This window comes from Solanum dulcamara, chromosome 3 (assembly GCF_947179165.1).
Source record: "Solanum dulcamara chromosome 3, daSolDulc1.2, whole genome shotgun sequence".
Classification (NCBI taxonomy): Eukaryota; Viridiplantae; Streptophyta; class Magnoliopsida; order Solanales; family Solanaceae; genus Solanum; species Solanum dulcamara.
This window is the reverse complement of record NC_077239.1, coordinates 2,077,583-2,104,535: the sequence shown is the minus strand read 5'-3', so window position 1 is coordinate 2,104,535 and position 26,953 is coordinate 2,077,583. Positions and strand designations below refer to the sequence as shown.

Sequence of the window (26,953 nt, the reverse complement as noted above, 5' to 3'; positions counted from 1 at the left end):
AAAAATTCAATTTCCATTGAAGGAGTTTAAGCTTGAAAAAAAGGTGGGAGATGGTGGCTTGAGAAATGGAGAAGAAGAAGAGAATAAAATTAAAAATGACTAAATAAAGCCTTTCATGCGCTATTGTTAAGTGTATCAACTCGCTTTGTCATGTCAGCAAAAAGTGTTAAAATGGTACAGCAAAATCATACATGAAGTATCTAAAGTGAACATCGTCCACTTAAAGTATCTAAATAAAATTTGATGTTAACTTTAATGGGCCACCAATGGATTTGACATTTATTTTACCTTGCATGGTTGGGTAGTTTTTCTCATTATTATGATATTGAAATTGAGTTGAAAAGACCAAAAAACTGCTACATTACCAAAACTAACATGACAAGATTTTTGTTTTTTAGGGTACAAAAATAATTATTTTCACATGCCAAATCATTAGTTGAGTTGATACAGACAAAGTGAATTACTAAAAATGATTTTTCATGTAACAAAAAAAAAGGACAGATCATTTTTATGACACATATATTATTTTTAATTATATCATATATTTTTGATCGATAAAATGACATAAATGAAAAACAAAAAATCTTTATGAGATGATTTTTGTCTATTTGAATTGTTATTAGCCATAAAAAATGATTTTCTTATGAAAAGATGGTAAGAAATACAGGTTGAAATTATTGCAAGTAATATATTATTTATTATTAGTTGGTAGAATTGATTCCAGAAAATAAAAACATGATTTTGACCATACAATAACTCATCTCCAGTCCACTAACTAATATAAGTTGTTATCATCACGGAATGTGACGGAAAGAATAAGATTTCTCCATTTTAGATTTTTTTTTAAATTGACTTCAAGTTTTGAGAATAAAGAATTTTTTTATAAAAAATATTTCGCTCTTAATAGATCTTATGTGACATAAATTCAGATTAGTCAACTAATTGATTCTACAATACCAAATGATTAAATCAAAACATAGGTAATTTATAATTAATCCCTCTAGGATGAAATAGTGTAAAATCAAAATCTATAATTTTAATAGAAGAAAATAATCCTAAAAAGATCTCAGACGTTTTTATATTTTCAATCTCTTACGTCTTAATATAAAGATAAAAAAAAGAAAGTGGAATGATCAATTTTTGAGCCGACAATAAAAATTAAAACACATTTCAAATATAATTAAAAAGTATCCATTTTTAATGTAAAAATAAATTTAGATAAAAAAACATATTTTTAATTAAAACACGAAACAACTCCAATTAAATTTTAGCAAGTTGAACTTTACCACAACATGTTAGTGTCCAAAAAGTTTCTAAGTTCTAAGAATAATTCATGAAATTCAAATTTCGAAAATAACTTATGTAATTTAATTTTTTTAAAATTCAAATTAACATGATTTTTTCATTCATACTGACAATATAATTAATTCTTTTACACTATTTTATACAAAAAAAAAAATGTAAAAGGAGAGTGAATTTGTTTTAATTAAAAAAATATCTGCTCACACCCCCTTCCAAACTAGTCTCTATCTCATTAAATGATTGAAACAGCTACCACACAAGCAGCCCGTATAAGTGTGAATCACACACCACATATTTTTCACGATGAATTCAAAATTTAAATTCTAATATAATTTACTATAAATTTATTAATATATTTATATTTTGTATCGAAAATATTTAATTTTATGAATTGATGTCACAAAGATGCATGTACCTTGGAATCTCAGATATCAAATTCTATACTTTCATTGGCCAAAAAAGCTTAGAAACAACTCTATATATTCCTCATCCCCACTCGAAAATCAATGTCAACCTTACCATTCATCCAATTTGATAGATTTTTATATAAAAAATTATGTTTGATGTTAAAAATACTGAATTCATATGAATATGTCGTAAAGATGTATTCACCTTTGAGTTTTCTATATCAAATTTTATACTTTCATTGATCAAAAAAAAACTTAGAAATAACTCTACATTTCCATCCCCTACCCCCTACATCGAAAAATCAATATCGACCTCGACCTCACAATCCTTCAAAAATCTACTGTTCAAGTATAATAAAATTCTACACATAAATTTATTTTTCATGATAAAAGTATTTAGTTTTTATAAATTCGATGTTGTAAAGTTACATTTGCTACGATATCAGATTTTCTATTTTCATTGGTCAAAAAGCTTAGTTATTAACTATATTCTCCACTCGAATTAAGAATCTACAACGCACTACAACGCTACCCTACCTCTGCTCAAAAATCAATATAAACCTCAGAATCCTCTAAAAATCCACTGACCAATTAATGTATGCCTCTTGGTTGTTTAATAAGAGGCCTATCTTTGTCCATTTTCTTTATGGTAAATAGTACATTTTTTTAAAAGAAAAGCTTTGAAGTTAACCACACAAATTTGAGCATCAAAATCTCCGCACAAAAGACAAGTACTATTCTCATGGGCGAATTTACATAGCACGGAGGGGATGTCATGCCATCACTTAGTTTCGATTGAAATTTTATATATATATATATATATATATATATATATGTATATTTATAAAAAAAATATAAATATTAAACATGACACTCATAGAAATAATGAGTTTTGTAGTGTCAGTGGTTAAAATTTAAGTTTATCACCATAGAAATGCAAGTTCAAATCCTGTTGTGGGGTTTATTTTCTTAAAACCTATTTTTTTTATCATTCAAGGTTGCGAATTTATTGTAAAAAGAATTGCGAATAAGGAGACTAGAACCCACCTCTTGTAAGTAAAATCTTAATTAAACCAATAGAACAAGTCTAAATTTTGTATGTAAATTTGCTAATAAATATTAAAATATTATCTTGCTCTACGTTAGAATTTTTGTTATATGTTACTATTTAAAGCAGCATGGCACCCAGAGATTCAAAATCTTGAATCCGCCTCTGACTATTTTCACTATCCATACAAAAAAAAATACACATTTTATGGTCATGATATTATAATTAGAAATTTCGTATTTAAATTTTAAATATGAATTTTTTTTTATTGAAGGTATCACTAATAAAAATGAATTCTATACAGTATAAATTTAAATTGATCAGTCGAATTTCAATGTACATGTCATACATCAAACGAAAAATCCAAAATGATCTATCATCCCACCCCAAATTACAAATCTTTGGCCCTTTCCCCTACACACAATATTAATTACAAATCTTTGCTCCTTACCCCCCACAAAAAATATTAATACTAATAAATCCCCTCATATGACATATATTGCATAGTTTCCCAACACAGGAATATATTCTCTCTTTTACACTATAGTTTGGAGACCAAAATAAAATCATCATTTCTCCCTTCAATAACACCCTCTCTTGGCTAGCTCCAACGCTATAGTTTGGAGACTAGCCAAAAAAAAAAAAAACTATCCTTTCTCCCTTCAGCAATTTGCTTCAAAGACGAACATCATCACTATCATCACTATTATCACCACGAATAAAAATTCATTCATTATGACGAACAAACGAGAAAGTTCATCAAAATTTTCGATACAATCCCCGAGACGTCCTGACCCTAACGGTGACAAGCTCGATTCAACGAGGCCTAGTAATTTACTAGCCAAGAAAAATAATGTCACGGTCAAGCACGATCAAGAAAAATTCAACGATACGCGAACTAACATCATGGTGCACGTGGGGCATGCCAGCACGCATACCGAGGGCGGGTCGATGAGGGCGGAAGATAATGGACGTGAGAGATTGAAGAGACATAGAATTGAAGTGGCAGGACATGTATGGATACCAGAAATTTGGGGACAAGAGGAATTACTCAATGATTGGATTGATTGTAGTGCATTTGATTCAAAATTGATGAATAATAATAATATAATGTCAGCTAAAGCTGCTTTGGTTGAAGAAAGAAGAAGAAGAAATTCATCTTGCAGATTGAGAATTGAAAATAGCTATTGAAATTATGCTCCAAAAAAAGATGAGTTTTTTTTAAAAATAAATAAATTCTGATTTCTCTTTTTTTTTTTATCTTTAATTGAACTGTTTTAATATTTAGTATCATAATAATTGTGTGTTTCCATGTTAATACATTGAAGAAATACATATGTTAATGGTTGGGATAATAGCACTTTTGTTCCCTGAATTATAGGTATTCTTATTTCGATCTGTGTGATATTGTTTTGTCTTCAATTCATTAAAATATGTGTTTGTGATCTCATTACTGTTTAAATTATTTTTAGAACTCATTTACCATCAAATATGGAATAATAGTATTAACTTAATGTCATGAAAACTCCATGATATTGCTATGGAATTGCACTAGTAAAAAATTGAAATTCCAAAATAATAGTAACTAATGTCTTTTTTTCCCTTTTTAAAGTAAATATAAGGATAAGGAAATATTAATAAGAGCTAACTTGGAAAATTATACTATGTAGATACGTTAATTTCTTTATGTATACATATTATATGTTGAATCTCCTTGAAAGATGTATAATCTTATTGACTTCTCAGGATAAATTTTTTGAATTTGTCACTGATCTAGAACACTCTACTTTCAAAATAAAATTTTACAATATAAATTTAGAGTCGATCCCAAAAAGAGGTGGAAACATCGAGTGAAAAACTAAAATTATTAAGAAGCAAAGAAGGTTAGAAAAAGCCAAAACAGAATTTCAACATGTAACATAGATCACATAATATGGCTGCTTGAGAGATGCATCCATGATGCTACAGTACAACTTGTTATACAACATGCATGCATAAGAATATCATACAGTAATAAAGAATCCACCCAAAAAAAGATGGACCCATCTTTATTTTATTTAGAAATTTGCAGATTTATTCTTGCTAAAGTTAATGATCAAAAAGATATCGAAATATTATTTTTTCATGAGTTCCATGCTTTAATTATCAGTTGTTTTTTTGTATTACTTGACCTATCAACATATTATATATTAAAAACACACCTCAACTATCAGTTATTCCTTATTCCTGCCTGAACTATCACTATCGTTCAGGTAGAAATAGGGAACAACCATAGTTGAAACGTGTTTTAATATATAGATGAGGATAGTTCAAATAAAAAAAAAGGAGTAATAGATAGTTGAAGTGTGAAATTCGCAAAAACTAGATAGTTCAGGACTGACTATAATAACAATATAGTAAAACCTCTATAAATATAAATATTTGGGATCGAAAAAAAATTTATTTCTCGAGATTATTAATTTATCGATAAAATAAATAAATAAATATTTATTATTTTAGAGAGTATTTTGCAGTATGTGCCATAAGAAAGAAAAAAAATATTTGAATCAAGAATTTCAAAAGTTTAAATTTAGGAAACTAAAAAGTGTAGTCTTTGCATATTTATTATTTAAATATAGGAAAGCTAAACGAATTTAGTGAAGTTTAATGTTTCTAATTGTATTTATGTATATAGAATATTAAGAGATTTTATGTTAACTATAAAAGAAAAAAGCTAGATGTTTAAAAATTATAATCCAAGTATAATGTCTTCTCATCATTTGAAAGACGTACAAAAATCATCTTTAACCAATAAAATAAGAAACGCAATATGTGAGCATAAGAAGGAGAATCCAACTATTAGCCAAAAAGATTTGCAAGCATGAGTGAAACAAAAGTTTGATTTGACTATTAGTCAATCAATAATATCGCACACTCTGAAAAGGTCGACAGAGTATTTGTCAAATGAGATTCCGTAAATTGTGTTCGCTCTTCAAAAAGTGTAACGATCCATTATGTAGTTTTGATAAATAGAGCTTTTTATTTCATAAAAGACGCATTCCGTATATTTTTATGAGTATTTTAGACTATTCGATAACTATATTTATTTAGTTGAGGGGTAAATTTAAATAACTAATTTAATTAGTGGGCTAAGTTGGTATTTTACTTAACATTCTATACCAATTATTAAAGCAAAAGGATAAGGTTTATTGATTTTGATTCAGAAAAGAAAAAGAAGAAACAAAAAAAAATAATAAATATTATATATATAAAATCTGATGGCATTAAGCCATCAGATGTAACGAGAAAACCAGAAAACGTAGAAACTAGAAGAAGAAAAAAAAATACGGAGGAAGAAAGAAAAGAAAGGGGAAAAGAAAAATAAAAGAGAAGAGAAAAATAGGAATTTTCATTCCAAAGCGTCAAGGTAATTATTCTCATCCTTTCCATTAGATTTTTATGTGATTATGAACATATTTTTAGGGTATATTGGTGGAGAGATAACGCTGAAATAAGAAAATATGACTTTAGGATTCTTTACATAAAATCTTAATTTGGGGATCGAATAACGATCCATTTTAGCTGAAATTTGACATGTGAGTTTATTTTATCATGAGTGAACATATTCGGAAAGAAATTTTCAGATTTGACTTCAATGACTCGGGATGACTTTTTGACCCAATTTTTTTATTTGAAAATAAATATAGCAATATGGGTGTCATTGGATTCGTATTCTTATGAAGATTATGTATTTGAACATATTTTGATCATTCGGAAGCGTTACGAAAGGCTCAAATTTTAAAGTGATTATTTAATTTAATTGAGGTTTAACCCTAGTTTTGAAATTGAGAAAATATGGGAGTTAACATGTTAAGTGACATCAAGATTAGGAACGTGTTTATAGAATTGAGTGAGTTATTGGGTCTAGGTTAAACATATATATAATATTGGTGTTTACAGATTAGTTTACTTATAAATATTATATATTTGATAGATTGAGATTGATCTGAGGCATTGAAGAAGGGGAAAGACATTGTTGATTAGCTTGCTTTACTTCGGTTCTTCGGTTGAGGTAGGTTATGGTTTTTTTATTCTATATCATAGATAGACTCTTAATAATGATTGATATTCATTGAGTAATGTGTGAAGTTTATTACGCATTTAATTGTTGTGGTTTGGATGGTTGATATGTTGTTGTGATATGGTCTGAAATCCTGAGGCCATGAAATCCATAATCTTGAACTTGCCCTATCAAAAATGGTGCCACTCACGACCCATTTTGGGTCGTGACAAAAAGTTAAGGATGAGATTAATTTTGGTTTTGGTGGGAAGAAAAAACAATCAACTATAAAAATTATATTTTAAAAAGAAATAGTTATTGGTCTAGGATTATTGAATGATTAAAAATATATAAATTCTTGATGTATTCTAGTAATTATTACTTTATATTTTTTTTGGGCCTTTGATACTTTATTTTTAATTATTATGTAATGCATTTAGCGAGAATATTACTTTAATATAACTGATCCAAGTTAGGACCGGAGAAAAATATTCATATAGCGAGATTATTACTTTATCGAATATTACTTTATTGAGGTTTTATTGTAGAAGTAATTTTTAATTTATCAGTTCAAATTTCTTTTTAAGTTTCGTATTTGAGAATTATTTTAAATTGTCAATAATTTAGGCTATATATTTATAGTTTTCAAATAGTACTTAGTTTAATTTTTTTATAATATACAAAGTTGTGTATTATATTTCCTTTTTATTTACTATACACGAAAGATAGGTGAGTGTATTTTTATTTATTTACTTCATCTAATTGAGTGACATTTTATGACTTGACACGTACTTTAATATATTGAAGATTTTTTTTTTGAATTTTGTGGTCTAAAATCAAAGATATGTCACATGTATCAATTAATCTTATTGTTTTGAACATGACATGAGGAAAATTGAAATTTAAAAATTGCTAAAAAGGAAAGGGACATTCTTTTTTAAAACAGACTATAAAAGAAAGTATGTTAAACAAATTAAAACAGAGGGATTATTATTTTACTAAATTATTTTTTAATTTATATATGATTTATCGAAATTGCTACAGCTTAATTGTTATATCTAAGAGTAATAAGTAACATGCTAAATTGAAAATATGTGGAAAATTTTCTTAGTAGATAAAAACTTAATAGAGTATACGTTACATTAGAAATATCACCTCAAAACAACTTTTTATGGATATAATGAGAATAAAAAGAAGAAAAAATGATGATTATTACTATTATCAATTGTCATCCTGGTTCTTTGTAATTCGAACCCACTTGAACAAAAGTCTAGCCCTGCCACTGAGGCGAAGGGCAAACGAACTCCCATATCTTCTCTGTTCCATCATCACTGGCTGACGCCAAAAACCTTTTATCCTGCAAGGTTTTGACAGAAGAAAGTAAACATATTTCAAAATTTATTTGACCAAAAATCAATCTTGTTTCCGATTTTGTTGGGGAAATAGAGGAGAAACTCAAATTATGCAAACACAGGCCTCGAGCAATTTGCTGAAGAAAAAAAAATAGTCGAATTAAGACAGATACTGATCAAACTAAAGGTAGCAAGCATAATAGAGTGAATCCACTCTTCTAATCTTCGATATAAAACAACACGACTGAGTATTTGATAATATAACAGAAGATAAACATTTCGCCTCCTTGATAAACCATACAACAATCATTGCAATGTCTTAACATATTTGTTGTCCACAGCTCCATTTGTCAAATTTGACACACCTATCCTATCACCTATGTTGCTCAGACTCTTCAAAAATTTCGCGAGGAGTGTGTTGGATTGTCCAAAAACTATGCATTTTTGGAGAATGTGGCACAGGTGAGGAAATATTTTTGGATGGTCCAAGTAGCATAGATTATTACACATCTGTCAACAGAAACTGAGGTCTAACTAAGAACCTTAAATGTTGAACCCATAAAACTTAAATCCGGAATCCAACACACTCAGAAGTTTCCAGGTGATCTCAGCTTCTGCGCAAAGTGAAAAGCATCTTTGCAGCATACTGATTGCAGAGTTTAAAGCAATGACAGATGAACCAGTAAAAATGTCAAAATCCTATTACTGTGGTATTCCAGTGACTTACCCCAGCGTGACATTTCAGAGAATTTACGTTCATTTCATGAGCCTTCTCCTTCTTCAAAAGTAGTTTAAATGTAAGTTCATCAACCTGTCATCAGACCAGTGTTATCAATAGCAAAACACGCAAAAAAAGCTCTAAGTTTCGTTAGGACATTAAGCGAAAAGTGCAAATAAAGCATCGGCTTTAATGAAAAAAGGTGCAAAGGGAGAAAAAACACAAATATGTCCAAGACTAATAATTATACACATGAATGACAAATATATGAATAAAGAAATTGAAATAAAAATTACAATGAAGTGAAATATCAATTATTTAGTGTTAGCTCTTCAGAAGAGGCTCGTTGACAAGGAAAAATATGTCTTAGAAAAACTTTGATGACGAGACATTCAAGTTGAGAGAGATTTGGCGAGAAGAGCAAAATCAGAATCCAAGAACTGTCCTAAAGCCATGGGAGGATGCAACTTTAAGTTACCACGTTCATTTGAATCAAGTACTTTCTCAGTGGAGCATAAATTTATGTGTAAATATCCATCAAAATTGCAATAACTAGTAGATATGAACCAATAAATTCAATATATAATGGGTTCACTGCTGAGAATGTTAAAGGTTGAAACCGGCTTAAATCCTAGATTGGCCTCTGTCCTAAGCAGTTAATTCTGATATTACTGTAATCTTCTCTTTCTTTATTTTTTTCTATTTTTTTTATATCGTGAAGTCTGGGGCAGTTTTTCCAGCTCCCATAAGAAATTTGGGTTAATAGGAGGTGGGTTCTGGAGTACGGATCTCAAAACTTGATCGAAAGATCATTGTTTATTGAAGATTTTTTTTTACCAATTACTAATAGTACTAGTTTGAAAGGCTCGCCGGAATTGATCAGCTACAGTATTGACATTATACTCAACACAATTAGCACCTGAAGTACTAAACGGTGTTAAGGATATAGAAGATTTTCCAATACCTCATTGTCCTTATTCTCGATAAACACACGTACAGCGTCATCAGCTCCTACACTCGCAAATATTTCTGGGTTTTCTGCCTCATTAAGTGGCGCATGGTGTAATTCCCTAACACATTAGAATATCCAGTGTGTTAGCCTGTAGGAATAGTTATAACATATCCTATAGATCAAACATGAAATCTAGACAGTCAAACAAGCTATGAAACTCGATTCATGGAAAATAGACTGTAAATCTTAAACTGCCCCCCCCCCCCCCAAAAAAAAAAATATAGACTTTGTAAGAAAGGAAAAACTGTCGAAAAAAAAGGTAAAATTAAGGAGTGCAAACAGAAAAAAGAACATATATTATCTTGAGGATGATATGAAATAGATAGGAGTAGCTACCACAACCAGTCAACTGCGAAATCATGATATCCAGATAGAGTGCAAGCATGTGACCTAATAAGCACAAAAAGGAGATGGTAGCAAATCAGGAATTGGAAAACATAGTAATTATAACAACATACCCATTGTAGTCCTACAAAGTGGAGTCTCGAGAGAATAGAGTGTATGCAGACCTTACCCCTACCCAAAAGATAGAGAGGTTGTTTCCAATTGACCCTCTTCTCGGAAAACATAGTAATTGCTGAGAACAATTATACCAAACATAGTTTACCAAATGAATGAAGACCACTCTTTGCCTGAGGAATGAAAAAAATAAACAAAGCAATAAATGCGGTCTCTTAAGTGAACAAAAATAATTGTCCATCTGAATGCATCAAAATGATGTTCAAAAGACTTACACCTTCCTTTCTTTTGATTTTTTTTTATGTGCATTAAGATATAAAGGCTTCTTATTCCACAACAACAAAAGCACCTTTTCACTCTTTCATATACTAGAAGATTTCGTGGCACCACCATAGTTGTCACGGAGCATGGGTTGGACACACGACGATTACCCTAAAAAAATCTTTGCTTGCTTGGAGGCATCTGGATGCTTACATTGACCAAGGATAAACAGGGATGGCTTCTTAAAGCATTCTGCTCCCCGTTATACAGGTGGTTGCAAACACTTCCGTGTGCTAACTTAATAGAATAATTATGGAGAACAGAAAATTCCCCAGGATTCAAAATGTGACTTGGATTAGGCCTTATGCCCCAGGTGGGGGTGGGAGGGGGGGGGGGGGGGGATTAACCATTTTGCCTTGCGGCCCAGTTCTCATGTGCGCGTGTGGACACTCTGCTTTCTTACTCTTTACTAGCCCATAGAAAGGTAATTGTTAATAAAGCGGGAAAAAAAGCTCTTCACAATCAATGAGGGACACTCTCCCATAGGATTGCATGAATCAACTATATAGGATTACATTATGCTTATGAAAGTGAGGATAAGACCGGGCTTACCAAATCTCCACAGTTCTCTCCGTCTCACAACTCCATATCTCCATGGTAAGGTCATCACTGCAAGTTAGAGAATTCAATGTAAAATCTGTTTAGTAGTGACTGCAATAACTATCCTATTTAAGATACACACTTCTCACTTCATTCTGATGACCCTGGACATTATCCACATAATGAAAATAAGAAAGCAGATAGAATTTCAGTAGGTTTATAACTCATTAAAGAAAATGAAAAAAATATCCTAAATATACAAGTCCATCCAAATTAGGATCAAGAATAAATTGCAAGCCAAATCAAAACAACTCTGTAGTAACAAATTCCCTTTTTCTGCTGAGTGCTGATATATCTTTGAAGTCTATATGTGCAATATTTATAGAGAGTTAATTTCTCAGATAGTCTCACAAAGTCATTGTACCTTAAAAGTGTAGATACTCTCATAGGAATGAACACCGACATCTTTCCAAATGGCAGTGCTGGCATCAGAGCAAGCTGCTGCCAACAATTTGCATCCTCCCGGTGACCAGGCACATGATCTAACAGAACATGATACCTCCAAAACAGCGTGCAAAATTTCCTTCTAAGAGTTATTACAACTCTTTTTATGTATAGGTTCAAATAGTCATTCTAGCTAGAGAATGAAAATCACTTTGTTTTCTTGAGCATGGAAAGAGTGCTAGAGATTAGAGAAGGAATAAAGAAGGAACATAGAGGAAACAATTCTTATAAGGAAATGGGATTTACCAAACGCGTAGATAAGCTAAAAAGTGCGTATAAGTTAATTTGACCAGCTTATAAGCTTAAACAGACACCCTCTAAATTTATAAGTTTTTGCTAGAAAATTGTTAAATGGAACTTGAGTCTAACTCAACTCCAAAAGCTAGCTCACGAGGAGATGATTACCCAAGTCAATAGAAGCATATCAGCAGCCCATTTTCCAACTAGGTACACTAACCCATTTTAACACCCCTCTTCACGCCCAGGTCCAATTGTAGTGCAGATCGGGAGCCAAACATGAACGAACCGGGCTCTAATATAATGTTAAATGAACCTAACACCTAACTCAATCTCAAAAGTTGGCTCATCATAGGATTTTCCAAGATCATATAAGCATATTACATACTATTCTCCAACCAATGCGAGACTCTAACCCACTTTAACGAAAAATAAGGGAATTTTAGTCATTCTAATTAGTGATAGAGTCAGAATTTTTACTAAAAGGTTCAACATCCATTATATACACATAAAAAATAATTTTACCCATATATTAGCAATGTAATTTTCCGCCTAAGGAGTTCGGATAAACCCCTACCCTTACTCAGGGGCGGATCTAGCATGTAATTAGGGGGTTCATCCGAACCCCCTTCGGCGAAAAATTATACTATTTATACATGGTTAAAATATTTTTTTATGTATAAATAGTAGATGTCGAACCCCCTTCGGCTAATTCGTGTGTCTACTTTTTCAGATTTTGAACCCCCTTATTAAAAATCTTGGGTCCGCCACTGCCCTTACTAGCTCCGCCCCTCATTCTAATAAAAGAACAATTTATCAACATTTTTTTTACCACAACTATTTTTTTAATAGTTTCAACACTTCTATTCCAAACATTTATTTATAACATCAGTTTCAGCACTTGAAAATGTTTTTCAACACTTAAAACCTTATCAGTTATTTACGATCAACTAATCCAAATGATAACTCCTAATAAAAGTAACTCATACTTTTAAAGTTGAGAAAATGAAAAAAGAAATCAAACCTTACACACGAAAAACCCGGAGAAATTCTGTTCCCAGATTCGTATGGTTTTATCATCACTCCAGAATGCGATTACTGCTGGAGAACCCCAATTTACGGTACCCACCTTCCAAACAACACCCAAAACCTTACCGGTGTGACCTTCGAACCTTTGAAACTCTGTAAGTTTAAAATCGTCGTCGTTGAAATTCTTCATCGCGGCGGAATTGTGGCGGCGAAGCGACTGTGCTGCTCAATAAATTGGGAAAATTTGATCAGATTTTGGTGATCTTTGAGGGGACTTTTACAGTGAGCTGAGAGATGAATACTCTGTACTTATATGTTAGTTAAATAGGCCTGTTAAGTTAGTTAGTTAGTTTATGAACTGACAGTTAGACCCCTATAGTTTTTAAAATAAAAGTTCAGTTAACTACAGATTTCAACCAAGTTGTAATTTCTTTTTTTTTTATTTTCATTTTAGTCCACCTCTACTTCAAATGGACATGTTAAATTGGGGTAAGTTAATAAATGAGTGATTTATTGACCCATTCAAAAGTTATTTGAATTTAAATGGGCTAAAATGTGCAACTCGTTCAATTCTTATTAAATTTTGATTATTTTATTTATATTTTTTAGTAATTTTTAATACCTAATAATACCTTTTTTTATTTATTTATTATGACAACATATAACATATCAAGTAAAAAGAATATCATTTTAAAAATATTTTGATATGATTTGTCATTAGTTAATTTGGGGTATATATTTTCATAAATTGAAATGAGCTGAATTGACAAATAGATAGGTTAATAATATGACCAAACTTCAATGAATTATGCGAATTGTATTTTCATGAGCTAATTTAATCATCCCTAAGTCTTCACCAATTTTATGTGAAGAGTGAGTATATATAGTTGTGATTCAATGTATCCCTTTATAATTCAAATAGAAAGAAAAAAAATCTTTCAAAATTCTTGTGTTTTTTTTCAATTTTTCACGTGTAAAAATAAAATCACTTAAGAAATTTGATTTTAAAAAAACTAAAAATAATATTATAGTGATCTTAAATTAAATACATTAAAATAGTAGGGGAAGGTAAGGTGAATGGTGACTTGGCAAATGAATCTACTATTTTTTTAATTCGACTAGAATGAGAAATAATCAATTACTCTCCAAAATTTATTTTATCTAGGAAAAAAGGTCAAATAACGATCATACTAAATTCATCATTAATTATATAAGATTATACTAAATTCACCATTAATTTTTATTCAAATAACTATAAAAAATAGTTATAATAAAATAAAAAATATTTTAAATTTTTTAATCCTTTTCTAATTGGTATAGATTTAACATTTGCTAATAAAAAAAATATTATTAGGAAAAACATATGTTCAAAAAAAAAAAATATATATATATATATATATATATATATTTAAAAAATGACATTTGTGATCCATTAAATAACAATAAGGACATTTCTGCACCAACGTATCAATGATCAGGATATTTTTAGATCAAACTATAAATAGAAGATATTTTTATTCATTTCAAATAATTTAAAAGTATTTTTAACCCTTAAACTAATCTTCCCTCTTATCTATTTTAGTTACTTTTAGAATATCTTAGTTTATCAAATATTTATATAGTGTTTTAGTAAAGTTGTCCTAGTGTTATCCTTTATCAGAACGTTACGTGTTCAAGCCATTAGTAAATCTTGATTAGTGCACGGGCTGTCCTCTTTTATATATATATATATATATATATATATTCTTGTATATATTTGTCGTTAAACTGCAAAGCCCCTCTTATTTTGATAATGATTGTCTGCAAAACCCTTCTGCACACCAACTGTTTGTTATAATGCCTAGCTGATGAATTTCAAAATAAAACTTTGAGAGAACTTTCAGTATTTTACATCTGTAGCTTCTTAGAATGTTTCATAGGCGAGTTACGTCAATCTTAAATCTTCGTGGAAATGTGATAATATCCACTGTGAAGGAGGTGGGAAATGTTGGTCCATTGTATTCAACTGCATCAGCCATGGAAGTGCTACCAAGAAAGCTGAAAAAGGCTGAAAAAAAGCCATGGGTGACGAGTATTAACGAGCTTAAGCGGAAAGCAAGACTGGATAAGCAAGAGAGAAGGGTGGTACGTGAAGTTGCGCTGCGGCCACCTGAAAATGGGCTATTAGTTGAAAAGCTAATACCTGTTGCTCATCAGGTCTTAGCTTCCAGAGCTCAATTATTAGCTTGTGTTTCGAGGATTTCGGAGGAAATTCCTATTTATTTTTGCAGGTAACATTCATTTTTCATCCAAATGTTGCTCGGACTCTTCAAAATTGTTTTCGTACTGGTTTCGGATCTTTGAAAAATACACTACTTATTGGAGAGTACGACATGCACCCATCAACATTTTGAGGAGTTGAACAACATAGAAATCTTGCATTTAGGCAAACTTTGTTGCAACTGGTCATATGTAAAAGAGTAAATGGTCAAAAATACTTTTTTGCTAGTTTCACACTCCAATTATTATTTGTTTCATTTTCCTACCTAAACTATCACTGTGTTCCCTTGCCTATTTGAGCTATCACAATCTGTATATTAAAACACACCTCGAAGCTGACTAAGCCAACTATTAGTTGTTCCTTTTTCCTACTTGAATTATCATCATATACTCAACTAGGTGTGTTTTAATACATGGATCGCCATAGTTCAGGTAGGAAAAGGGAACAACTAATAATTGGGGTGTGAAACTTTCGAGAAAGCAGGCCTACTTAGAAGATTCATATAGCTGACTCCTGCTGATTTGGAGTTGAGGCCTACTTAATTGATGGAAGATTATCTGGCAACTCAATATGAAATTCAACTGTTAAAATTGTCAAGCAAGCAGGCCTATGTTGTGATCTCTGTCCTTTTGTGCAGCTTCTGTACCGAAGTTCATGTTGGTCATCCACCACATAAGATCCGAACTTGCAATGCTAGCGGCAGTCAGAAGAACATAGAGCATACATGGCAAAAAGGGGGCGTAGATCATGTATTACCTGTTGTACAATCTTTTCATCTCTATGACAGGTTAGGAAGAGCTGTTTCACACAATGAGCGACTTGAAGTTGATCGCATCCCAGCCCTTGTGGAATTGTGCATTCAAGCTGGTGTGGACTTACCTGACTACCCAACCCGAAGAAGGAAGTTCCCCATTTACCAGGTTGCTGGAAAACTCATAGATTTTGAGAAGAGATTTCCCAAGGATGATTTTTCCGGGAAGGACATAGAAACTTTTAGGTCTAGGGAAACTAGTAAAAAGCCCATTGGAGATGGAAATTATTTAAATTTACCCTATGATGACATAAAAGGTATACCTTTATGTTACTACAATGTTTTCTCTTATAATTGTTGTCATCTTTCAATGTGGATTTTCCTATTGAAATACATCCCAAGTAATTTCCTCTCATGAGCGTCAAGTTATGTTGCTTGGAGTTTCCAAAATTGTTGCCACACCTGTGTTGGATTCTCCAAAATGCATTACTTTTGGAGTATCCGACAATCACCTGTCGTCCGTCAACATTTTTGAAGAGTCCGAGCAACATAGGCTTCAAAGTATGTAAAAGAATTATTTCTTATTGTATGACCAACCTTCTAGTTTGACTTTCCACTACTTATTTATCACTTATGCAGGATTCGCCATGCGAGGAATGGAAGCTTGGGAGATTATGCGTACTGGAGCCATACAGCTCATGCAAACATATGGTGTTCAAACATGTGGATATTGTCCTGAGTTGCAAGTTGGGCCAAAGGGTCATAGGGTTAGGCAATGTCAAGCCTTCAAGCACCAGATGAGGGATGGACAGCATGCTTGGCAAGCGGCAACAATAGATGATTTTCTCTCCACTGTATATGTTTGGCATGTCCAAAACCCGCATGCTGGTGACCTTTTGGTAGATTCTTTGAAGAGGTATTACGGAAAGTTACCTGCAGTCGTTGAACTGTTTAGTCAAGCTGGAGCACAGGTAGGTGATGATTACTATCACATGATGAGGGAAGATGTTGTAGTTCCTGCACTCGATGAAGAAAAGTTAGTTGTATAAAACTCTGAAATGCTGCCCAACATATTGGCAGAGGAGAAGCAACATTAGACTGAGGATGTTGGTTCGTTGGTTTGATTGTTGCTGGTGAGGATAACCCAAGACTATATTATTGCCAGGACTCTGTTGTTAAGGTAATCTACGCAGATTGTGGCTGTCGTAACTTCAACTTCATGTTGAGATACAACCAAATTTTCTTGCCTAAATAAAATTAGGACAATGTATAAGTAAACAATAGTTTCGCATTAACCTTTAGGATATTGTAAATACATGTCGTTTTTGTGTCTATAAAAGTAAGTCATTAGGCACTAAGGGTGAAATGTGAATTTTAATATTGAAAGGTGTCTATTTTTTAACCGGCTAATGAGGAAAAAGTGCCACGTAAAAGTAGTATAAGCACAACAAAATCAAGTAAATAGATGCTCATATTTTCTGGAGATGAGTTCACAAACCATTGCTTCTAACATTCCATTATTTACAGAGATGTCACACTTTAAGGTATGTATATATATGCCTTACAGGGTGATCTTCTGCAACTAAACTCAGATGAAGAAACATCACATTTTTAACCAATTAACCAGCCACGAAAAATGTCAAACGATTACAAGGTAAATACGGTAGAAACTTCAAAGAGCTGTTTTTAATCCAATATAGGTATAAAAATTAGATCTTTGAGGCAAAGCTGATGCCCTCCTGTGCCAATTGATCCAAGGTAGCAAGGGGTTGAACTTTTGCAACTTTAGCAATTGCCTTGTTCTCGTCAGGTGTCCCGCTCTCGAGGAATGCACCAACGATCTTTCCGTCTTTGATCCAGTATTGTCCAAATTTGTGAGTTGCAGAGCTGGGATCAGCGTCTCCAAAGAGCACTGTTTCACCCACGTTATCACCGTAGAATTGCCAAGACAAATCAAAGGCACGGGAGTAGAAGTATGGAAGGTAGTCATATTCATCGACAGACTTCCCTTGCTCACTGGCAAATATTGCCTGCACCAGCAACAGTGTAATATTAACATTTTTACTTCATAAAAAGATGTGGAGTTTGGGAATTTATAACAACATTTGACAGAGTTGATTGACAGAGTAGAAAGACACTAGCAAACTGCAGATAGCTGTTTGAAGAAGTCACACAGTGGAAGCAAAAGATGACCTGTGTGAGTGTAATTTAACGATGTATTGTCACATATTTGTATTTGTACATGCTGCTATAACAAATATACTGGATGCAGGACAAACAACTAGTAGGCCCGTAGAATGGAGAGAGTTTTCAGTATTTGAACACCCTAATCTGCGTGTGTAGTGTGCTTCAAATATCCAGTTTATATCATGACTCATGAGAGCAGTCACGGCTGACCAGTAAAGAATTAACATATTATAAGCAGAACGATAAGTCAATAATATAACACTTTCGTAATATCTCTGGACAGCATCAGGAAACTGTCTCATACCTTGACAGCCTGCTCAGCAGATTTGCGAGAATGATCAACATGTTCAACTCTTCTAATGTCATTGTACATTTTCAAAGGGAAAGTGGCAACATCACCCACAGCATATACATCAGGTACACTTGTTTTGAAGAACGCATCTGTCTGCAAATAGAAGCTTCGGTGTAAGTACAGGAATCCAGTAATTTTGAATGGAATGACGACATAATGCATTGTAAGAAGCAGACAGCTTATAGCGTGACGAGAACACACAGCTTTGGTTTGACAATAAAAATATGATGTTTCCTTATCAACAAGTTTAAGGGTTTCCACTATTTGATACAATTTCTCATGTGCGATTACTTCATTTCTTTGTATTGCCTACAATAGCACCAAAATTTCTGAAATCCATTGATCTGTTCCTTCAACAAATCATCCCAGTTGCTCTCATCTACTTTTGAAGCTTATACTGAATTTTTTATTTTTTTTCTTTTGGGTACATTATACTGGATTATTTAATGGTTTAACTGTGAAAATGACAAAATCATCAAAAAGCACGCAAGCTAGAACTTATTTGAAGGATGAGTACTGAACAGTGAGCACACACCTTAATTCCTCCCTTCTCCTCTTCAACTTGCCCTTTGAATAGGGTCGTGAGTGGTCTTGCTCCGACTCCTACGACTACTATGTCAGCTTCCAAAACTCTACCATCTTTAAGTTTGACTTCTTTCACCTGCAAAAATGGAAACAAGAAAACTGTGAGGTAATGCTCTAAAGCTCAACAAGATTTCTCAAAATGGTGGAGTATTGAGAAAAACCTCTCCATTTGGGTGGGTATCAAACCCAACAGCCACTGTACCCTTGATGATATTGACTCCCTTGTTTTTATAATAACCTTCATAGAATGCAGCTATGCCCTCTGTGAAAAGCCGAGGCACTGCAAAACAAAAAGGATTACAGTAAGATTAGAATACAACTAAGCAGGACAATTTATTCTCCACAACCGACTACCATGAAACAGTTTAACATTTCGTGTTGTGCATGCAGTGTGGGAACTAGAAGCAATTTACTTACTGCACCATGGCTCTGGGTAAACCATATTGACTTCAATGTTGTTCAGTCTCAGTACAGCACTAAGCTCGAGACCAATGTATCCTCCCCCAACAACTACAGCCTTCCCATTTTTCTTAGCTTTTAATGCTTCCACAAGCTGGTCAGCATCATCAATTTCTCTCAAGTAGAAGATGTTCTTGGAATCAGCACCTTGTACACCAAAATCTGACAACTTCAAAACCTGAACAGACACGGAACAAGAAGTTCATGCTATGACAAATGACAAAAAGTAAAAATATACAACACAACCACATTTCCAAGAGACTCACAGTGGATCCTGTTGCAATAACAAGTGTCTGATACTTAAACGATTCCCCCGCCGCACTAACAAGAGTCTTTAAAGCAAGATCTGCTTTCACTATTTCAGTACTCAGGATCAACGATATGCCTGCAAGACAAGACCATATGATTCATAAGAGATGTAGCCTAGGATTCATAAGAGCTGTGTCTTCAACCAGATATACCATATGTAAAGCTGACAGAAGTCATGCATGACCATAAGTCTGCAAATATAGCTTAAACGCAAAGAAACCATTACCTTTCTCTGCATACCACTCAGGAAGCAGTCTCTCTCCTCCACTTCCAACACACACATGAAACCCTGGGAGTCTAGCAGCTCCTGGTAGATAAAGCGGAACATCAAAGGTGTTAGGGAAAAGATTTTCTGATACCAGGTCAATTACAAAAGTTTAAAAAGTCCATCAGCTTTTTGACAAACCAATTTATGCCAAACAACATGAGATGACATTCTGTATAATAAATCATGCTCAAATTGTTTCACTGTTTTCATTTTTTTCTTTGCTAGTAGGAGAAGCAATAACCATTCTAGAAGAAAAATTGAATAAAATACATTTTCAAATGTGTGTACAATGACTTTAACTACGAACAAAATAATATTCATTTTCCGTAGTACGACTTTTATTCAAGTTCACATCCACACTTCCACTTACGAAGGTCAAAATTAACTATCCAGAAAAAGAGGACTTGCCTTCAGGAAAAAGGTATGCTTTGCTAAGTGCAGGACGTTCATAAGGAGCCACCTGAGGTATAAAAAAACATTTTTAGCAGTCAGATCTAACACTATTTCCTGAAAGAAGGAAATACTGTTAGATATACATTTAGGCAGGATGAGCAGGAAAGAAAGGACAAAAGAGTAAATAAATTGCAAAAAATCAACCAAAGAGAGGCATAGCTAAAACACTAGGGATTACAGAGGTCTGATCAGAACTCGTTTTGCAAAGAAGGTAAAAATTTACAAGCAAATGGTAGAGTACAAGACGCTTTTCCTTTCCTAATTGACAAACATATATCAAAGGGAATTTAACAACCTTGTATTAGCTACGGAATCGCAAATGAATGCTTTCAGGGAATTTACAAGCGTAAGCTGACAAAAAATTAGCTTATAACATCAACACAACAGAACTTAGAGATTCTTATAGATACCTAATTGGAATACCAAGGTAAATCTAGAGACCAATGATACACGATATTTACAAAAAGCAAAAGAAATGTTCCCTTCTCCAAAATGAAGTCCACACAAGCACCAATGCAACTATGATTTACTATTAAATTAGTGAAGGCAAGAAAGCAGTTCAAAATACTTACCGCCTCTTTGGAAATAATAGCCAGTTCCCCAGGCTTAACTCCCTGTTTTGCAAATTCTCTAGCAGCATAACCCTGCAAGTGCAACCAACCTTGTTAAATTCATTACAACCACAAATTCTAAAATCTTAATGCAGAACCACAAGATTTGTTCCTACAAGAGTTCAGAAAAAAAACTAGAAAATTTTGAGGAGTTGTTATAATCCTTTACTTCAGCTAGTTCCTAATAAACTTTTTTTCACATCCTGGGGAAAGAGGTAATTGTAGCCTGTTTGTCAATAACAGGAAAAAAAGAAACTAACAGTAAATGCAAAAAAGAAGCTTGTATACAAAACAAAGAAATAATTTGTGGGCAGAAGTAGCAATACATATTATCTCTAATAGAATCCTAATCATTAGTTATCCCAAATAAGAAGCTAACTTGTTAAACTCTTCACAAGGAATGACAAATTAGGAAACTTATATGCCAATTCCATTATTTTTATAAAAGATTTAGAGTTCCAGTATCCAACCAATCGATATCTACAATTTCTAAGCCAAAGGACACAATAGAGGAGACTGGGATACTTTAACTCGTCAAAAGACATTTATTTTTGTGTCAACTGGTTCTAACCATCCAAAGTAAATAGAAATAAGTATGTCATGATCTCTTGCTCCCAATATCTCAACAAGCCAACTGATAGGGGTTCTACATTTCCAAATCACTTCATACTTAAAACCAAAACAATGAAGCAGATAAGCTTACCTACAACAACACTCTAGCTGTCACTCTCCAAAATCTAAAAATTTACATGAAAAATAAAGTAACACAAACACACACACATTGACACACACACACAACAACGTATACGATCAAATGTATCCATGTCTATATATACTATCACTCCGTATTCAAAGCATCTAACTCCATTTCAAAGCAAATCAACTATTCCAGAGCAGATTTAAAACATTGACAGCAGATAATCTAACACTTGACTGTCAAAATAGTAAGTAAAAACTAAAAATACATGTATATTTATGTTTGTGCAGAACCGTGCGCCAGACGATTTCTCAGTTATCAGAAAAAAAAATACTCTATACATATGTATATTCATCAGTGTATATCTGTACAGATGCAGAAACCAAAACGTCATTTCACTATGCTAACTTTCAGATCTACTATAAACTACATAGCACATCAAAAAAATTCTCACAGCAAAATCATCACAAAATAATCCACAAAACTATAATCCGAATTCCAAACTCAAAATCAAACATGTAAGAGCTCAAAAATTAAATCCTCTTCATAAAACTCAAAAACTAAAGCGATTTATTAGAAAAACTAATTTGACGATCTGTCAACGATATACTCACAGCAGAAACACCTCCACCGACGATCACATACTTAAATGATTTCTCCGCCATTGATGAACTTTCACAGTAAAAATAGTTAGCTTTTTGTGAAGAAAAATATGAAGAGAAATGATGAATGTGGACTGATATTTATAATGGATACAATTTGTGATTGGTTAAAATGGAAAAAAATTAAAGATGATGAGACGAGGAAGGTCGTCAATAACGAACGTACACGTGGCATATTATTAGCCGTTTGATTTGCTGACTGTGCCGTTGCCACGACAGTTTGGAAAGAAGATCAAGTCAAATTGGAAATATGGTTATTAGTAATATTTTTGGATAAGAAAAGGTAATTTATATTATAATAATAATACTAATTAATTCATAACGTATAATTAAAGAATAATTTTAATATAAATAAATACAAGATATTAATGAGCATACTCTGAAATAGAGGGAATATTTTTTCGAATATAATGTGATAATCATGAATTAAAATAAAGTTTGGTTCTTATCTAGCTTTTGCTCAAATTTCTAATTATTATTGTTCGAGAACAATATGATTAAAGTCTATCCAAATAATAAAATTGGAGTAATTTTATAGATAAAGTTTAAGAATAATAAGATGTACACGAATTTTATGCTCATTTTTATGAGATAGAAAAATTATTTTTGATAATTTTTAAAAATTGATAAAGTAGACAAGTGGGAACTATTTTATTTATTTTTTGTCTTTAAGTGGGAATGTAATTTATGAGAAGTGCTCTTCTTCTTTTTTTTCGGTTAATGGCTTTTTGGGATTTATTTTCAATTCAATGAGGTTTGACACTTGTCTTTTACTTATTTTAAAAAAAAAAAATTAGAAAAGTCACAATCATTGACGTCATTGCTGAGACAAAACAATTGTACCAGAAAAGGAAATAGTCAAGTGTGAAAAGTATATATTTTTTTCTTTTAATTTTGGGAGAGAAAATGTGAAAGGGATCTTGGTCAAATATTAACCAATTAAATATTAAAACTAAAATAATATATTGAACCATTTTCATTTAAAAAAACCTCGAATCCACTTTTGCAAAAAATTAAAATAAAATATCAAGTTTTGAACATTGTGAAAAATATTCATTATTTTTGGTAATGTCTGAAGTTAAAAGTAAATTAATGTAAAGGTTGAATATGTGTGAAGTAACCCTCAACATATGCTCCTCCAATGTAGAAGCAAAATCCAAATTTAAAGTTTATGGGCTCTAACTATGATCTAGAATTAATATATAATAATAACTGAATTTATAGTTAAATATTTATAAATAATTAGTAGATTTTTAATGTGTAAACACAAGTTATTATTTTTTATAAACTCGCATGTTATATTATAGATTTGTCTCTACTTTAGGACCTAAGGATGGATTGAATCCAATCCCATCGAAGCATAGACCGTTAGAATTCACTCATTCGATGCTATTTTTTTTAATGATATAATATACGTTTAAATTAATCGAATTAACAAGTATCGAAATAATGTCATAAAAGAATTAAAAAATAAAGGGAAAAGCTATGATCAAAGTGTGAAGGTTATAATTGTTAAGGTGACTAACTAACAAATCATTCATAAATGGCTGACATGACAACTAGAAAGGTCAAAACAATATATAGAGAGAGAGAGATTAGTATAAGCATAAATATAATTCAATCAAAAGAAAAATAAAATAATTTCGCATCTAATCTCAAAAGTATTATTTTTATTTCATCAATCAAATGATCCATATAGATATAGGCTTACTTGATATTTACATCAAATTAATAAACATATAACAAGTATTTGCATATAAACTTTTAGCAATTAATCATGATTAATTAATATTTAAATCACCATAGTACGTAAGTTTACATGATTTATTATGAAGCCCAGTTAAGGTAAGTATTTATCGTGTAAAAATTCGTGTTACAACTCGCATGATTATCATATGGAAAAAACTTTTTCATATTGTATTACACTAAATTAATAAATGCATGGCATTATTTATATATACACTTTAACGCTTAATCCTAATTAATTAATATGCAGTTTATCATATTAAAATACTATAGCAAATTTACGCAAATTTACATGATTTGATATAAAACCTCAAATAAGTATTTACTATAAAAAACTGTGTTATTGCGAGCATCATATGGATTTTTTTTTATATATATATATATATATGTTTACATCAAATTAATGTAAAACATATGTCTTGCATATACACTTTTTTATACTTACAATTAAGTGAATGCATTTTTACTTTGATTTGTTGATATTTTAAGATTAATAATTCAATTTGGCGTAAAAACTTAGTGCAGATAAGTATTTATCCATATCATACTATATCAGGGCTAGACACACAGTATTTACCCATATTTTTTCCTTATTAAATCACAATAAAATAATATAATTTGATATAAATAATCGATACGTTTAAAGTTTTACCTGTAGGATTTCTTCTTTCAAGAACACTCTTCTAAATTTCATCAAATGGTTTCAAATGTCAGGCAGATTTGGGCTGCTATTTTTGCCCAAAGAGAGGTTGGGCTTAACTTTAGCCCAAACTGGCTGCTATTTTGGCCCAAATAGAGGTTGGGCTTACCTTAGCCCAAACTACCTACATTCCCTTAATAAATGGTAATCTTACAGAACTAACCCTCATCCTTAACCAAAATCTCACATCCGAGCTTTGGTTATGGAATCGCCCCTATTAGGATGTGATTATCTCCCAATGTAAAAAATTTCGACATGAATTCCTATATTGTGACACCAAAACGTTGAAAAAAGAGACTTTATTAATAAAAATACAACAAATACCAGTCACCAGGCATGTGAGGCCTGGTCTAACCAAGTTTGGGGAGGCTAATAGAGTTGGTCGACATACACGAAAAATGCTTAGAATCTTGAATTCTTATTTCGTGACACCAAAATGCTAGGAAAAAAACTCTATTAATGAAAATGCAATGAGTATTGGTTGCTATATATGTGAGTCCCAGCATGACCAAGATTATCCCTGCCTTGGTGAGGTAGAGTGGGGTTTATGATATACCTTCGACTATTTTAGAGCATGATTTGAAAGAAATGAAGAAATACTAAGCTATAATTTTCTTTGACCAATCTTATATTCTGGACTTTTTCTCTTCACTTTCTGTTCTCTCTTTTGCCTTTCCAAGAAAGCATAAAAAGATTATGAAACTTAGGATTCAATATTGTTAAAAGTTCCTTTTGGTCCAATTTTTTAATAGCAAAACAAGCATTAAATAGTTAAGAGAAGGACCACTTGTGATATTTTTGCCCATGAACTTGTGATACTCGTATTGAAATACGACTAAATTCAAATTCGCGTTGAAAAATTTCATATTAGAAAATAAAACGCTCTCTGACAAAGACGATTTCATACTCAAATCTCGAATTAAAAACTTTTGATTAAGAATGATAGAATACTCTTTATCGTTCCGCCTCAACTTCTGTTTGCTGCCCATGAAAGTTAAGCAGTACAAAAGATCAGTAAAGTCCTATAAGTACCAATGTACCAAACCAAAACTTAAACTTCACTACTGAATTTTGCTGGTCCAATTGCCCTTTTTGTTTCAAAAATGTCATGCTAAATCTCAAAAATTGTAATACTAACCTCATATTCACACGGTATAAAACCCATTAAAGAATAAAAGGCACCTTATATAACTAGAATTATTTGTTTATTCTCAACGCTTTTTGTTGAGTCCATAAAAAATAATCTGACTCAACCTGCTCAAGTTTAAACTGGTTATGATCCATCAATTTATTAATAACACATTTTGATATATCCAATTCAGCTTGTCTAAAAGTTGATTGATTTATGCTAAATATGTAGATCAAATTGATTCATGAGAGATCTTATCAAAATATTTTTTAAAAAAACATTCTACTTATTTCATTTGTTATATATAATCACAATATATATAATGACTCAGTCGATCATTTTTGAAAATTTGCGTCAAAGGATTACCATGTATATATATGCCATTTTTATATAGATTCCTCACTTATTTTAGCATGTATGTATATGCCATTTTTATATTTGGCAAAAAAAAAAAAAGTTTGTTCTAATTGGTCACAATCATTTGTTGTTATGCCCAACAATTTCTTTATTTCTTTTACATCACTATTTTTTAAGTCATGTCAAAATTAATTTATTTTGTCGCATTTTGCACTTCTTATCAAAAAACGATAAAACTATTTTTTAAGTCATGTCAAAATAATTAAGATTAATTCATTTTGTCGCATTTTGCACTTTCTATCAAAACGATAAAACTATTTTTTTAAATCATGTTAAAATAATTAAGATTAATTCATTTTGTTTCATTTTGCATTTTCTATCAAAAACGATTTTCTTTGCTTTCAAAATTGATCTCTTTGATTAACGACCGATATGATAAATACTTAAACCTTACATTTT

The 26,953-nt window shown here is 31.7% G+C and overlaps 4 protein-coding genes across 8 annotated transcripts; 2 read left to right on the top strand and 2 right to left on the bottom strand.

Annotated features, from left to right (window-relative positions):
* Window positions 1–3,253: 3,253 nt before the first annotated feature.
* LOC129881422 (uncharacterized) lies at window positions 3,254–4,015 on the top strand. The gene has a single exon (XM_055955629.1). It carries the CDS (start codon window positions 3,493–3,495, stop codon window positions 3,946–3,948), a length of 456 nt encoding a protein of 151 aa, XP_055811604.1. The 5' UTR covers window positions 3,254–3,492; the 3' UTR covers window positions 3,949–4,015.
* Window positions 4,016–7,842: 3,827 nt separating this feature from the next.
* On the bottom strand, window positions 7,843–13,110 carry LOC129882119 (protein CIA1-like). Of its 5 annotated transcripts, none has more exons than XM_055956273.1 (6): window positions 12,964–13,110; window positions 11,211–11,267; window positions 10,215–10,268; window positions 9,831–9,936; window positions 8,876–8,959; window positions 7,843–8,153 (listed from the first exon to the last, which is right to left on the bottom strand). In XM_055956273.1, the coding sequence occupies exons 1-6, from the start codon at window positions 13,017–13,019 to the stop codon at window positions 8,067–8,069; spliced, it is 444 nt and encodes a 147-aa protein (XP_055812248.1). In that variant the 5' UTR covers window positions 13,020–13,110; the 3' UTR covers window positions 7,843–8,066. The 5 variants fall into 5 exon arrangements, with proteins under 5 accessions (XP_055812248.1, XP_055812247.1, XP_055812249.1 ...); XM_055956272.1 differs by lacking the exon at window positions 12,964–13,110 and adding an exon at window positions 11,623–12,420; XM_055956274.1 differs by lacking the exons at window positions 10,215–10,268; window positions 12,964–13,110 and adding an exon at window positions 11,623–12,417 and having other exon boundaries at window positions 7,844–8,153.
* Window positions 13,111–14,541: 1,431 nt separating this feature from the next.
* LOC129882118 (APO protein 3, mitochondrial) lies at window positions 14,542–17,313 on the top strand. The gene is made up of 3 exons (XM_055956271.1): window positions 14,542–15,238; window positions 15,866–16,296; window positions 16,619–17,313. The coding sequence occupies exons 1-3, from the start codon at window positions 14,877–14,879 to the stop codon at window positions 17,026–17,028; spliced, it is 1,203 nt and encodes a 400-aa protein (XP_055812246.1). The 5' UTR covers window positions 14,542–14,876; the 3' UTR covers window positions 17,029–17,313.
* Window positions 17,314–17,432: 119 nt separating this feature from the next.
* Window positions 17,433–22,644, bottom strand: LOC129882116 (monodehydroascorbate reductase). The gene is made up of 10 exons (XM_055956270.1): window positions 22,515–22,644; window positions 21,165–21,236; window positions 20,548–20,599; window positions 20,098–20,178; window positions 19,829–19,947; window positions 19,521–19,740; window positions 19,265–19,383; window positions 19,054–19,179; window positions 18,471–18,611; window positions 17,433–18,009 (listed from the first exon to the last, which is right to left on the bottom strand). Exons 1-10 carry the CDS (start codon window positions 22,563–22,565, stop codon window positions 17,689–17,691), a joined length of 1,302 nt encoding a protein of 433 aa, XP_055812245.1. The 5' UTR covers window positions 22,566–22,644; the 3' UTR covers window positions 17,433–17,688.
* Window positions 22,645–26,953: the final 4,309 nt, after the last annotated feature.